Below are 13,873 nucleotides of genomic sequence, written 5' to 3'. Positions count from 1 at the left end.
CTTCCGATCTCCCTGGGCACTGAGGACCCCAGGCAGACACCCAGCTTCTGCCACAGCCACCGGTGAGCCCCGGGACTGGGCATCCAGGCAGGAAAACCATGGCAGTGCCCTGAAGCTCCAGGGTTGGGGCGGGAAGAGACATAGCTTTCTCTGGCTGATGAAGAGCTATTCCAGGGTCACGCAGGCTCCGGCGGCCACGCTCTCTCCTTCCTCCCAGACTACTTGCTGCTCTGTTTCTCCTCCTCCTTGTGAGAGCCAGCAGACACAGCTGTTCCCAGCTCCGCCCTGACGGCACTTCTCTGGGAGCGTTGGATGAAGTCTTCAGCCCGACTGGACCAGAGCGGAGGCTGGAGGGGAGCAGGCAGGTGCGTGCAGGCGGCGTGGGGAGGACCCCGGGTTCCGCCCCCTCCTCCCTCACTCCACACCTGGAAGGCTCCTGGGGTGGAGATGGGTGATGGAGACGGGACTCGGAGGGACCCAGGAAAGGTCCTTCTTGGCAGAGAAATTCCACAAGGAGACTGTCAAGGTTACTGGCTCTGCTGGAAGTCACCCCAGGGCCTGGACCGTGTCCACAGGAAGTGTCACCGTGCATCTGAAAGGCCGCTCCAGGACTGTGGGACTCTCAGGTGGTGGGATCCTCCCCGCTCCAGCACCAGGTTCCTCTCTAGCCTCTCCTGGCCCTGACGGCCTGCAGACTGCTCACCAGGGGCCAGCCTCTGCCCTGGCCTTGCTTGATGGTCCTGCATCTCACACTCTTGAGCCCTTAGGGCCTCTGTGCCCAGGTCACAGGAGACTGGCAAAGGAGTAGGAAAAGCCAGCCGGAGTCCCGGGCTGTGGGACTCTGTGACCTGATCAGTGTATAGCCACAACCCAGCCCCAGACCCCGGGCACCCAGTCCAGCACCATGGTCCTCAAACACAGGCTTCCAGAGGGAGTCAGTGCCTGGAAGGTCCCGCCCCATGCACACCCCTTCTGTCCAGTGCGGGTCCATCGGCAGGGGCCCCACGTGGGGCCAGCAGCAGCACCTCCATTGTACAGAGGCCAAAGGTACCCTGGTCAGAATCATACATGAACTCAGGCTACGAAAGTTCCAGCCCTGGCTCAGAGCAGCCACCTCTCCTCCCCACATCCAGCGAGCAGAGCTTATTAAGTGAAAGTGAAAGCTGCTCAGTCGTGTCCGATTCTTTGCGACCCCATGGACTATACAATCCGTGGAATTTTCCAGGCCAGAATACTGGAATGGATAGCCTTTCCCTTCTCCAGAGGATCTTCCCAACCCAGGGATCAAACTCAAGTCTCCCACATTACAAGCGAATTCTTTACCAGCTGAGCCACAAGGGAAGCCCGAGAATACTGGAGTGGGTAGTCTGTCCCTTCTCCAACAGATCTTCCCGACCCAGGAATTGAACCAGGGTCTCCTGCACTGCAGGCAGATTCTTTACCAACTGAGCTATCAGGGAAGCCTGCAGAGCTTAGGGTGCACCCGAAAACCACGGCACCTCCCACCTGCTTAAAGCCAGCAGCAACTGCATGGAAGCTGAGGGGCTGTGCCCCCTTCCCGAGTCCCAGGGTCACAACGAGGGGGGACCACAGCTGGAAGAGACACAACTTGTGCCTCTACTTGACTGAGAAGACAAGCTGAGTGGAGTCCAGGAGGCTGCACAGTGGCCCGGAAACCAAGACCCTCCTTACAGATCCTGGCCCTGCTACCTCCTCGGCCAGTTGTTTTCACTCTCGGAGCCTCTGTTTCTTGGCAGGTGATGGGAGGACCATGTTTGGGTGTGCCAGGCGGGCAGTGGCTCAGAGCCCAGCAGTCACTCGCATCATTGGCATATGTCCAGGACTGAGGCTCAGTCCATCAGGTCTCCCTCGGCCTGGGATGAAGGGTCCCCATCAGCTGTCACCCAGATGTGGGATGCTGCCCAGGCACTCCTGACCTGCCCCGCCAGCTGGGAGGGCAGCAGGGAGAACCACGCTACTTCCAGGAAGTGGCCACAGGACATGAAGCAGCAGATGAGACATGGCCCCTGCCTCAGGGAGCTTACATCTCCTCTGGGAGGCAAATAATCAACACGGAGGGGGTAACTAGGTGGTAAGGCAGGCGGTAATGGGGGCAGGCACCGAGGCGGGATGTCTCACCTGTGGGCAGGCCAGGGAGAGTCTGTCTGAGACTAAGGAGGGGCAACTTTGAAGAGTCAGGGCCCAAGAAGTGCAAAGTCCCTGCAGCAGGACTGACCGCAGGGCACAACCCAGGAACTGAGGGGAGGCCGGTGATGAGCAGATGCGGTGTGGCTGGAGATGCAGCTGGGCCAGACAGGGTGAGCCCCGGGGCCATGAGAAGGAGTGTGGACGTTTTGTCCTAAGTTCAGTAGGAGCTCTTGGTGGGTTTGGGCAGGAAGTGGTGTGATGTGATTGATGTTTCTGAAAGATCACTGTGGCCGGAGCTGATGACCACAGCTGTGCATGGCCCCACTCAGGGGTGCTGGAAAAGAATCTGGCAGGTCACCTCGGACACATGGTGACCCTCATCTCCCACTGCCATCCCTCTCTGTACTGAGCAAATGAGATCACCCATAGGGCAGGCTGGCTTGATCCGTCTCTCCCGGTGCCTTACCCCAGGCCCCATACACCGTCGTTTTTCAGTTGCTAAGTCATGTCTGACTCTTTGCGACCCCATGGACTGCAGAACGCCAGGCTTCCCTGTTCTTCACCATCTCCCGGAGCTTGCTCAGACTGATGTCCATTGAGTCGGTGATGCCATCCAACCATCTCATCCTCTGTCATCCCCCTCTCCTCCTGCCCCCTATATAGTGGATGCTCCAAAAATGCCAGACGCTTGGTGGACTGCTATCTGGAGGACCCACTAGGCATTCACAGGGTCACATCAGGGAAATCAGGGGTCCCAGACCCACACTTACCATCTTGGGGGGTGGGAGGTCTGGGAGACTCTTCTGAGGGGCCGAGGAGGGCTGGGGGGGCTCACCGTTGGTCAGCGGGTTCTGCTGCTCGGGGGCTGTGGGGAGCAAGCAAGAGAGGGTTTCCGTGAGGGGCACCCAGCCTCCCAGCAGAGTCTCATTATCCAGGAATGTCTGGTCACATGAGCCCTGAGTTCTATTTGAGCAGGTGTTAATTACCCAGGCAGGCAGTCCCTGGAGCCAGGGCTGTTTTTCCTCCAAGAATAGGGTAGATTGGCCCCGGGCAGATTCCTCAGAAGGAACTAGTTTGAGGTTTCTGGCAGGTTCCTCACCCTCTCCTCCACCTGCCCCATATCCAAAATGATCTGGCCACAGAGCTCTGGCAGTGGAGGAGCTGCCTGTGGGCACTATATTGAGCGGCTCTCAGCACCGAGCCTGTGATTACGTCTGTCCACCCCACCAGTTTCCCCGGCAGGCAGGCTGACCACCTTAGGCACATGGGCTCTTTCATGCAGGGGACCTCTGCTGAGTCCATGCTTGGCGGTGGGGCAGGAGGTGAAAGCCACACTGAGTAACTGGACCACCAACCGTCTGTGCGCTTTTAGGAAAAAAAGGCGCCAAAGGCTCTTCTGAGCCCATTTCAGCCGGGCCGGACAGGCCCAGGCAGATTTGACCCTGGGGCTTTTCGGCTGATGTCTTGAAGCCAAGGCTTTACCAGACTGAATGCTCTGGGGTGCTGTGTTCCCACCTCTTGCTAAGCCTCTGCATTTGAGTTACGGGCTTGAGAGTTGGGAGATGGGGCCTCTAACCCCCTGTGCTCTGCAACCTAGGCAGCTGTGCAAACCTTGGACCTCCCTGGGATCCTGCTGGACCCAGTCCTGGGGGTTTTCATAGAAAAGCAGAGAGCAGAACAGAGCAGGAGAGTAAGACACCACGGAAGACGATATGTCCTTCCAATGGAAGATAAAATGTTCTGCCAAGAGATCACCTTTGAACAAAACCTTCACATATTAAGGCAACTGCTGGCAGGATCGCTTCCTCCCCATCACTCCTATCTCCCCCCCGACACACTCATAAAACCCAGACTATCAAAAGTCATAAAGCCGGGGCCGTGGGATCAGCACCGTATGCAGCTGCTTTCTTAGAACATCTGAATTATAACTTCCTATTTCCGGGGTGATGCTGGGAAATGCTGAGAGAGTTTAGGGACAGATGCCTTACCCAAGAAGGGGATGTGAGACCTTTAAGAGGCAAGGAGGTGGCCTGGTTGGTGAAACTTCCCCAAAATACATCAACCCAGAATACCATCAACTAAAATAGGACTTCCCAAAATAACCCCCCCAGGCCTGTCTGTGGTGCTGGCTGGAAGGAAGGAGGGGTGGTGTGGGACCAAGGCTTAAACCTGCCCCGCTTCCGGGAGCCGGCCCGTCTGTCGGCAGTAATCCCATACCTTTGTCTTGGGACTCGGCATTCTGTTGCTTGTGGACGGTCACCTTGTTCATATAAATGTATTCCTCATCAGAACCTGCAGGAGGGGGACGGAAGACAGAGGCTCCAGGTGATTTCATGAAGGGAAAGGGCTTCTAGAGAGAAACACCCCCCCCACCCCCGCCACCCTCGAGACACCGTCATCAGCCTGGATTCCAGTAAAAGCATACAACATTTTCAGTTGATTGGAAGAGTCCATTATAGAAAGAGTTGACGGATTTCCAGAAAAAGAAATGCCTAGTTTGCTGACTCAATTTTCTGTCCTGGGAAGAGGGGAGAGGACAGAAAGGGAGGGTGCAGAAGGGTAGCTTTGGGAATAGAAGTCTTACATGGAAAAGCACCCATAGCCTAAGGATCTGCCTCAGATTCCACCAAGCAGAGATTTCTCTGGTTTTTCCTAGGCTTTCATTTAAATTGTGAAACATTTCCTATCAGTCATTCTCAACCTAGTCTGAATTACACGCATGGGCTGATCAGAGCAATGTCTATATAAGATAGGTCACATTGAGGATCTGGAAGTTTAGCTTCCAGGCCTCTAGCTGGAGTGCTGCTGTGCGGCCCTGAGCTCTGTTTTTGGAGGGGTGAGTGTGCTGGGACGCGGGCCTGCAGCACCAGCAGCTGCCTGCTCTACCTTCCGCAGCACAGCCCTTCCCTTTCTTTAGAAACATTTCTGTACAAGTTGTCACGTTCCCCCTGCACATCTGGGCAGAGAAAGGCTCGTCTTCTAAGACAGTTCCCAACGCCCCAAGGGCCCTTTCTTCAGAAGCCTGCAGAGGAGGCTCATCTCAGTGTTTTTTTCTCTTAGCAATCCTTCTGCATTTCTTTGCAGTTCTTAATTTGCATTTCCTAGAAACTTGTGGCTGATAAATTCCAGTGGCTGGAGACGGTGCTACTGAGCCAAGGAGCCCAATCCACACCCCTGGCAAAGGAGGCGGTTCAGCCAGTTCCCCACCACAGACCGCCCGGACTCCAGCCAGCAGGCCTGCCTCCACAGAGTCCTGGAGAATCCAGAGAAACTGGAGGAGGACACGGCTGGATGGAGCTTCCTCCTTCAGCTGTGGGATTGCCACCCTGGTGCCCAGCCCTGCCAGGGTCAGTCAGCAATGTGATCCCTATACCAAGGGCTGCAGCAGCTAACAGGATGGAACTACGAGGTCTAAATGCAGTTATCCACAGCTTGCATACTTCCACTAAAGGGCTGCGTCTGTACCTTCTCCAGACCCTGGCATGGGGAGAAGCACTCTGCAGGGGGAGGTAGGAGATGGGGTTGGGGGTGGGGCGTGGTCCTCAGCCAAACTCTGCCGTCAATAGTAATTCTGAGCAAAACACCCAACCTGTGTACCTTGGTTTTCTTGTCTGCAGAATATGGAAAACAATTGTGATGAAATACTGCCTATTTCTGGGGCTTCCCAGGTGACTCAGTGGTAAAGAATCTGCCTGCCGATGCAGGAGATGCAGGAGACTTGGGTTTGATCCCTGGGTTGGAAAGACCCCCCTGTGAAAGGAAATGGCAACCTACTCCAGTATTCTTGCCTGGGTAATCCTATGTTCAGAGGAGCCTACAGTCCATGGGGTTGCAAAGAGCCGGATACGGCTGAGCACACATGCATACATACATATTTCCTATTTCTGCCTAACTGCAGTTCTCAAGAGTTCAAAACGCAAATATCAGGCAATCTGAAAGAGTAAGGTAACCTTATAACTAAGATTTTAAATGACAACTTAGGACTTCCCTGGTGGTCCAGTGGTTAAGAATCCACCTGCCAGTGCAGGGTACACCAGTTTGATGCCTGGTCCGGTAAGAGCCCACGTACCACGGGGCACCTAAGCCCATTCACCCCAACTACTGAAGTCTGTGTGCCTAGAGCCCGTGCTCCACAATGAGAAGCCACTGCGGTGACAAGCCCACACACCACAGCTAGAGAGCAGCCCCTGCTCATCACAACTGGAGAAAGCCCGCACATAGCAACAAAGACTTAGCACAAAAATAAAGTTAAAAAAAAAAAGAAAAGAAAAAAAGACCATTTAAATTATGGGTTTTCCAGTGGTCATGTATGGATGTGAGAGTTGGTCTGTGAAGAAGGCTGAGCACCGAAGAATCGATGCTTCTGAACTGATGTGTTGGAGAAGACTCTTGAGAGTCCCTTGGACTGCAAGGAGATCCAACCAGTCCATCCTGAAGGAGATCAGCCCTGGGATTTCTTTGGAAGGAATGATGCTAACGCTGAAACTCCAGTACTTTGGCCACCTCATGTGAAGAGTTGACTCATTGGAAAAGACTGTGATGCTGGGAAGGATTGGGGGCAGGAGGAGAAGGGGACGACAGAGGATGAGATGGCTGGATGGCATCACTGACTCGATGGACGTGAGTCTCAATGAACTCTGGGAGTTGGTGATGGACAGGGAGGCCTGGCGTGCTGCGATTCATGGGGTCGCAAAGAGTCAGAAACGACTGAGCGACTGAACTGAACTGAACTGAAATTATAGCAAATAACTCAAAGGCTCAATAATAGGAAAACGGTGAAAAAACCATAGTACATTAACATAGGTAATAGCTGGTCACCTTTAAAAATAAATGGATTACTGGAGAGTGTATAAATGGGCTGAACATCGTGGAAGTGATTTTAGAGGATTTATTTAACTGTTCCTGGTCTTTAACCCATCATTTTCCTGTCAGAAATCAATATTTTGAATCAAAAAATATTCAAGTATTTTGAAGATAAACTCCAGCATGAAAACAAATTTTATTTGAGGGGGTTCATTGCCATGTTATATAAGAATTTTTTTTTAAAGAACAAAATGTATATGTTCACTAACAATGGGCTAGTTGAACTAGTTGAACACTTCTCATTCGTCAGTGGACACTACCCACCTGTGAAAAATAACAAAGCAGCGCTATGTCTGCTGTTTATAAAGATATCCAAAAATTAAAGGCTCATGTTTCAGAAAAGAAAAAAGAAAAGAAAAAGTATACAAACTGTCAACACAGGTCAGTGTGCACAGGCAGCAATACTGAACATAAAAATAACACAGAGCAGAATGTAGGGGCAAACCACAAAATACACGAAAATATTCTGATGACACCAAGAAAGGTCCCAAAAGGAATCAAAGCAATGTAAATAGGGCTTAACGTTCATTTCACAATCATGTCTTTTTTCAAGTTGTTGACTAAGCCCACACTCCTTTCCAAAAAAAAAAAAAAAGGCAAGATATTGTTGATTATTGTTTTAACTGTGAGATTCTGAGCAGGTGATTCCTCCCCAAGATGGCCATTTGTAAACTGCAGTTTAAACTGGCTCTGGTCCATGTCACAAGGCCGCGTGTCCCTCCTTGGACACGCTGCAGGCTCTGCTTGACTAAGTATCGATCTCAGTGTTGCTAATCCCCCAGAACCCAATAAGTAAGTAACAGGCTCCCAGGGCCGTCTGCAATCCTGTGAACTGGGCCTTGGAAAGGGGAGGCTGATGAGCTGTCCCACGTCTGGGAGGCAGTCTTGGGGTTGGGGACTTTCTATCATGCTCTCATTTATTTTCAGAAGTGCACTGAGCCCCAGCACCATGTGAGGTGCTGGGGACACAGCAGAGAACAAAACAGACATTGTCTCTAACTTCATGAACCCACTGGGGCAGGGGCAGGCAGGCGGGAGGGAGAGGGAGGCAGATGTGGATGGATAATCACACAGGTATGTGGGGCGTGACAACACTACGGGGCGGGGGAGGAAAGGAGAGCTCCCAACATTCTGACCACGTGTGCGGATCCAGGGAAAACAATCTTTGTCTGAAGAGGGTGGTGGTGAGGGGTAGGGAGGAGGGGCCCAGACCCTCTCCCTTACAGTTGGATAGACTAAATGTTCAAATCATGTCCCATCACAAGGGCAGCCCCTGAAATGTTCCCAGAGTTTCTGAGCAGGGTATTGGGGGAGCCCTCAGGCTTAGGACAGGAAAAGATATCAGGATCCCAATAAACAGACCTCAATCCATGCCTTGATCTCACTATTGAGACAAAAGAAGAGAGTAGGAAATTGAATACTATTTATACATGAAAGATTCGAGAACAGACAATTCGATGTGAAAAGTACAGACACACACACTCATACTCTGCCCCAAAGGTGTGGAGGTAAACAACAGCTCAGCCAGTGGAGATCACAGGCTATCTTGAAATGATCAGCCTGTCTCCACCTACGAGTCCAGGCAAGTTGAGTTCATTTTCTGGAAGACACACAGTGAGGCAGGTCTAGGAAGCTGAGAGAAAAAAAAAGAATGCCTTCAGTTTAAGGGGCTGTGCATTCTATCCTGTGCAGCACAGTAATTAACCTGGGGCAGACTAATCTGGACCGTGAAGAGGGGAGGGTAGCATCAGGGTTAGGTCGGCTGGCCCAAGCCTCTGCCGGGCTCTGCCACACGTGGCCATGGAGACACAGATATACAGAACAGACTTGTGGACACAGTGGAGGAAGGAGAGGGTGGAACGAATTGACAGAGTAGCATGGAAACTTATACACCACCCCAGGTAAAACAGATACCAAATGGGAATTTGCTGTATGACTCAGGGTGCTCTGTGACAGCCTAGAGGGGGGTGGGATGGGGTGGGGGGTGGCAGGGAGGTTCAAGAGGGAGGAGACTATGTATATCTACGGCTGACTCATGTTGATGGATGGCAGAAACTAATACAATACTCTAAAGCAATTACCCTTTAATTAAAGATAAATAAGTATTTTTTAAAAGGGGGGAAAAAATGTCAGTTGCTGTTGTAACCACTCTGCCATGTGAGAAGATGCTAAGAGAACCAGAAGGGGAAACTTATAAGTAGTGGCTACTCACCCGTGGGCACTGACCTGGAGAAGAGTTTGCATGCTAAGTCGCTTCAGTTGTGTCCGACTCTTTGTGACCCTATGGACTGTAGCCCACCAGGCTCCTCTGCCCATGGGATTCTCCAGGCAACAATACTGGCGTGGGTTGCCATGCCCTTCTCCACGGGATCTTCTCAACCCAGGGATCAAACCTGTGTCACTTATGTCTCCTGCACTGCTGGCAGATTCTCTACCACTAGCACCACGTGAACAGAAGTGACAGCCAAAAGTCCCAGTATGGCTTTGCATGTTTATCTGTAGTCTGGGTGCACTCTGGGGGAGACTCACACTGGGGAGCCCCCTAACCCGCTGTCGGCAGCTCCTGCAGCCCCTCATGCTGCAGAGACTAAGGGTGGGGAGGGCCTAATTTTATAAGAGCCAAACATACAAAGATTAAGGATGAAACAGAGGTCACCTACAGGAAGTCACACTAAACCAGAAAGGGACCCCTGCACCAGGGGCTCCGATGGGGCAGTGAGAACCAGAAACCAGGGGTCAGCCGCCACCACCGCGGTGTTTTTCAATTCCCAACAGAGGTGTTCTTTACCATCAGACATTCTCAAGTCGGAGCACATCTAAATGGACTGGGAGTGTGCTCTTTAAAGGGTTCCACCAATGAGTCCCTCTGCGGAGTGACTCATTCCTCTCTAACGCACCTGCTTTGGAACACGTATTTCCCATCCGTTTGTCCCACCTTTGATGCACTGCTGATCAGCACTCAAGGCGGGTCAGCAGACGCTCACTACAAAGCCAGGAGGAGCCTGGGAATCAGGGGGTGGCCTGCAGAGCTCAAAGGCAATGAAGGGGCTCCAAGAAAATGCCTTTGATGAAAGGCTAAGGGAGCTACATTATGCCGACAGAAGAGAAGGCTGCCGGGCATATAACAACATGCTTTGGCTTTTATAACTTTTCTGATGTTCAGACAATAGAAACTAATTCCACAGGGAACAAAGAAAAGGAAAAGGGACTTTGAAATGCTGCCCAGTGGATGCAGGCTGGATGTAAGGGAGGAGTTCCTGGCTGTGATGGCCGGAGCAGGTGCGCCTCTCTCCCTGGCATGGATCTGAGCTGCTCCTACTGTGAGGCAGATGGATTTGATGCCCTCTTACGATCCTAAAATATCACTTTCAGTTCTCAAACATCCGACATAAAAATAAACTTGACTAAACTGTTATGACTTCACAAGAAGCCTCTTCTTTAAAAAAAAAAAAATTGTGCTAGAAATGAAACCATATGTCTACAAGAAGATTTGTACAAGACTGTTCAAAGCAGCCTTATTATTCCTAACAGCCCAAATCTGCGAATAAACCAAATGTCCGTCAACAAATGAACTGGATAAACAGGTTGCGGTATATTCAAAGAATGGAAAACCAATCAGGAATAAAAGGAACTACTGATGCAACCCATGGCATGGCAGAATCTCCTGAGTGAAAGGGACCCAACCCGAAGGACAAACCATCCAATTTCATTTATATGAAAATCCAGAAAGGGCATCACTAATCAATGGTGGAAAAAATCTGAACAATGGTTGCCCTGGGGTGGGTGGGGATGAATTCTTGCCCTTGAAAGATAGAAATGCTCCCGAGACAACAGCAATGTTCTGTGTCTTATTTTGGGTGCCGGGTGCACAGGTGTATAAGCTTCCCAGGTGGCGCTAGTGGTAAAGAACCCACCTGCCAATGCAGGAGATATAAGAGACACAGGTTCAATCCTTGAGTCTGGAATATCCTCTGGAAGAGGGCATGGCAACCCACTCCAGTATTCTTGCCTGGAGAATTCCATGGACAGAGGAGCCCGGTGGGCTACAGTCCATAGGGTCGCAAAGAGTCGGACACTACATTCTCAATTAAAACCACTGAAGAGAAAATTAAAATGATAAGAATAAAGTAGTACTGCTCATAATATTCTTTACTACTCTTGCAGTCTGTAGATTGAATTTGCCCTCCTCTATTAAAAATTTTAACAGAGGACTTAACATGCACACACACACGTGTATACAGTTGTCCAAACTCACTGAATTGACTACTCAAGATTTGTGTACTTGACTGGATACAGAATCTAGCTTGATTAAAAAGATAGAAAAGATAATTAACTCAGGGTTCTTTGATTTGTTGTTGTTTAGTCACTAAGTCATATCTGACTCTTTTGTGACCCCATGGACTGTGTAGCCCACCAGGCTCCTCTGTGCATGGGATTCTTCAGGCAAGAATACTGGAGTGGGTTGCCATTCCCTTTTCCAGGGGATCTTCCCAACCCAGGGATCAAACCCGGATCTCCTGCATTGGCAGGCGGATTCTTTACCACTGAGCCACCAGGAAAGCCCTGTGATATACAGTCTTAAAGCAATGTTTTCCAGTTTTCCTTTGGGCTGTATGACTCTGGACAAGCTATTTAGACTTTGTAGGCCTCGGTCTCCTCATCTGTAATAATAGCACCAACCTCACAGGAGTGTTTTGAAGATGAAGCCTTGTTAACACATGTGCAGGCGGGAAGAACTCAACGAAGCACTAGCTATTATTATAATACTAGTTTATTTTCCCTTCTCTACTTTCAATAATAGGAAAAATACTTTGAAAACACTGTTTGAAACCTCTCTGTGGGCTACTGTGTTGAGAGTTCGTGGGGCTGCCACACACGTCCCATCACTTCTGTACTATCGTTACCATCTGCTGTGTCCTGCTAAAAATGCATAAATTAAGTCCTAACCCTGAACAGCTCAGAACGTGACTATATTTGGAGAAAGGATATTTAAAGAGATAATTAAAATTAAACGAGGGCACTGGGGTGGGCCCTGTTCCAATATGAATGGTGTCGTTACAGGAGAGATTTGGACACCGGCGTGCACGCACAGGAAGACGGTGTGAACACTCGGGAGAAGAGGACCATCTGTACACCAAGGAGACCAGCCTCAGAAGGAAGCGACCCTGCCAACACCTTGATCACAGAGTTTTAGCCTCCAGAACTGTGAGAAAATGAGCTCCTGTTGTTTAACCCAGTCTGGGGGCTGTTATCACGGCAGCTTAACACACAGACGACCATCCCCCTGTTTCCGCAGGGACCCTTCACCAAGGCCCCGACCACACCCACTGCTGCTCTTGGTGTATAAGCGGAGAAGCTCGGCCAGGCCACTCTTCTTCACCACGGCTGTGCTGCTCAGGTTCTCCTGGTCAAGAATCCTGAGGAAGTCATCCAGCTCTGTCAGCAGCTGCTCCAGGGCTAGAGACAGAAAACAGAGGACACTCTTAAAGCAGCTGCCTTCTCCCTAAAGGCCCCATTCAGATACACCTCTGATCTCATAGCATCCCATGACGGACCCTCTGGTCTCAAGGGGAGGGGTGTGGGGTGAGGTCAGGCAGCACACAGGGGACCCAGCCAATAGGTGTGATTCCCAGCGCCAGGGTGGTGGGGACAGGCCAACACACCCTTAGCTTTGGGATGGGCAACCTTGGCCAAAGCTGCAGGGCCACCATCTGCTGGATTGACAGTGGTCAAAGTGTCCCGATCAAGCCCCTCAGGCCATGAGAGCGTGGAAACAGGATTTTCTTCCTCAAGTAAAGAACAGCTCAGGGTCTGGGGAACTTGAACACAGATCAAACCCACAACCACCAAAAGAAACGCTGTGGTTGAGTCAGTTGTTAAACCTTTTCCCCAAGGACGGGGAAACACAGAGTCACTCCAGGGAGATGAAACAGTGACTATGCTGTCCCTGCAGGAATGTAGACAACCCATCAAAAGCCACGCTTGGACAAACAAAACCTTTCTCCAAGATTCTTCACTGATTGAGAATCAATGTCACGAGTCCAGCATCACTCCCAAGTTGATGAAGGGCTGCCATGCCTTGGGATCCACAGCCCTTATTTGTGGGTCTAATAGGCGTCTCTCAGGTGCCACTGTTATAGAAGCACTTGGGGACTCCCGGCTGGAGGCACCTTGCAGAAATTATTAGTGCACCGGGCAAGAGGGAAGGTGCAGGACCTTCACCACACCATTACTGTTGTGGTTGTTACTGTTAATGACCTAAATCTCATCTAAGAACAGAATGTCAGACACTTCCTGATGGTCCACTGACTGAGACTCCACAGGGGACCCAGGTTCCATCCCTGGTCAGGGAACCAGATCCCACATGCAGCAACTAGGAGTTCTCATGCTACAGTGAAGATCAAAGATCCTGAGTGCCATGACTAAGACCCAGTATAGCCAAATAAATAAAGACAAATATATATAAAAGAAGAACAGGATGCAGTATTCACGGGTGGGGTCTCACCTCGGCTCTTCCAGCCCAGCTGGCTCTCCTGAACGTGCTCATTAATGGCAGTGACTTTGAGGGTCTAAACAATACTTTCCAACCCTGGCTACACTGGAATCACCTGGAGAGATTCTCAAACTCCTGATGCCCAAGCCACACCCAGATGGATATCCGAGCCTCTGGGAGTGAGACCCAGGGGTCAGATCAGATCAGTCGCTCAGTCGCATCCGACTCTTTGCAACCCCATGAATCGCAGCACGCCAGGCCTCCCTATCCATCACCAACTCCTGGAGTTCACTCAGACTCACGTCCATCGAGTCAATGATGCCATCCAGCCATCTCATCCTCTGTCATCCCCTTCTCCTCCTGCCCCCA

General features: G+C 51.0%; 1 protein-coding gene across 3 annotated transcripts in view; it reads right to left on the bottom strand.

The window, feature by feature from the left end:
* Positions 1-13,873, bottom strand: part of AFAP1L2 (actin filament associated protein 1-like 2) — a 145,775-nt gene that overhangs the window by 31,505 nt on the left and 100,397 nt on the right. For all 3 annotated transcript variants that reach the window (XM_010859300.1, XM_010859298.1, XM_010859299.1), the window contains exons 2-4: positions 12,340-12,468; positions 4,366-4,440; positions 2,919-3,013 (exon numbers count right to left, since the gene is read on the bottom strand). In XM_010859300.1, coding sequence (XP_010857602.1) covers positions 2,919-3,013; positions 4,366-4,417 — 147 coding nt within the window. In that variant the 5' untranslated portion in view covers positions 4,418-4,440; positions 12,340-12,468. The remainder of the gene's footprint in view (positions 1-2,918; positions 3,014-4,365; positions 4,441-12,339; positions 12,469-13,873) is intronic.

This window comes from Bison bison, unplaced genomic scaffold, assembly GCF_000754665.1.
Source record: "Bison bison bison isolate TAMUID 2011002044 unplaced genomic scaffold, Bison_UMD1.0 scf7180017864456, whole genome shotgun sequence".
In the NCBI taxonomy this organism is placed as follows: Eukaryota; Metazoa; Chordata; class Mammalia; order Artiodactyla; family Bovidae; genus Bison; species Bison bison.
This window is presented reverse-complemented; position numbering and strand designations above follow the sequence as displayed.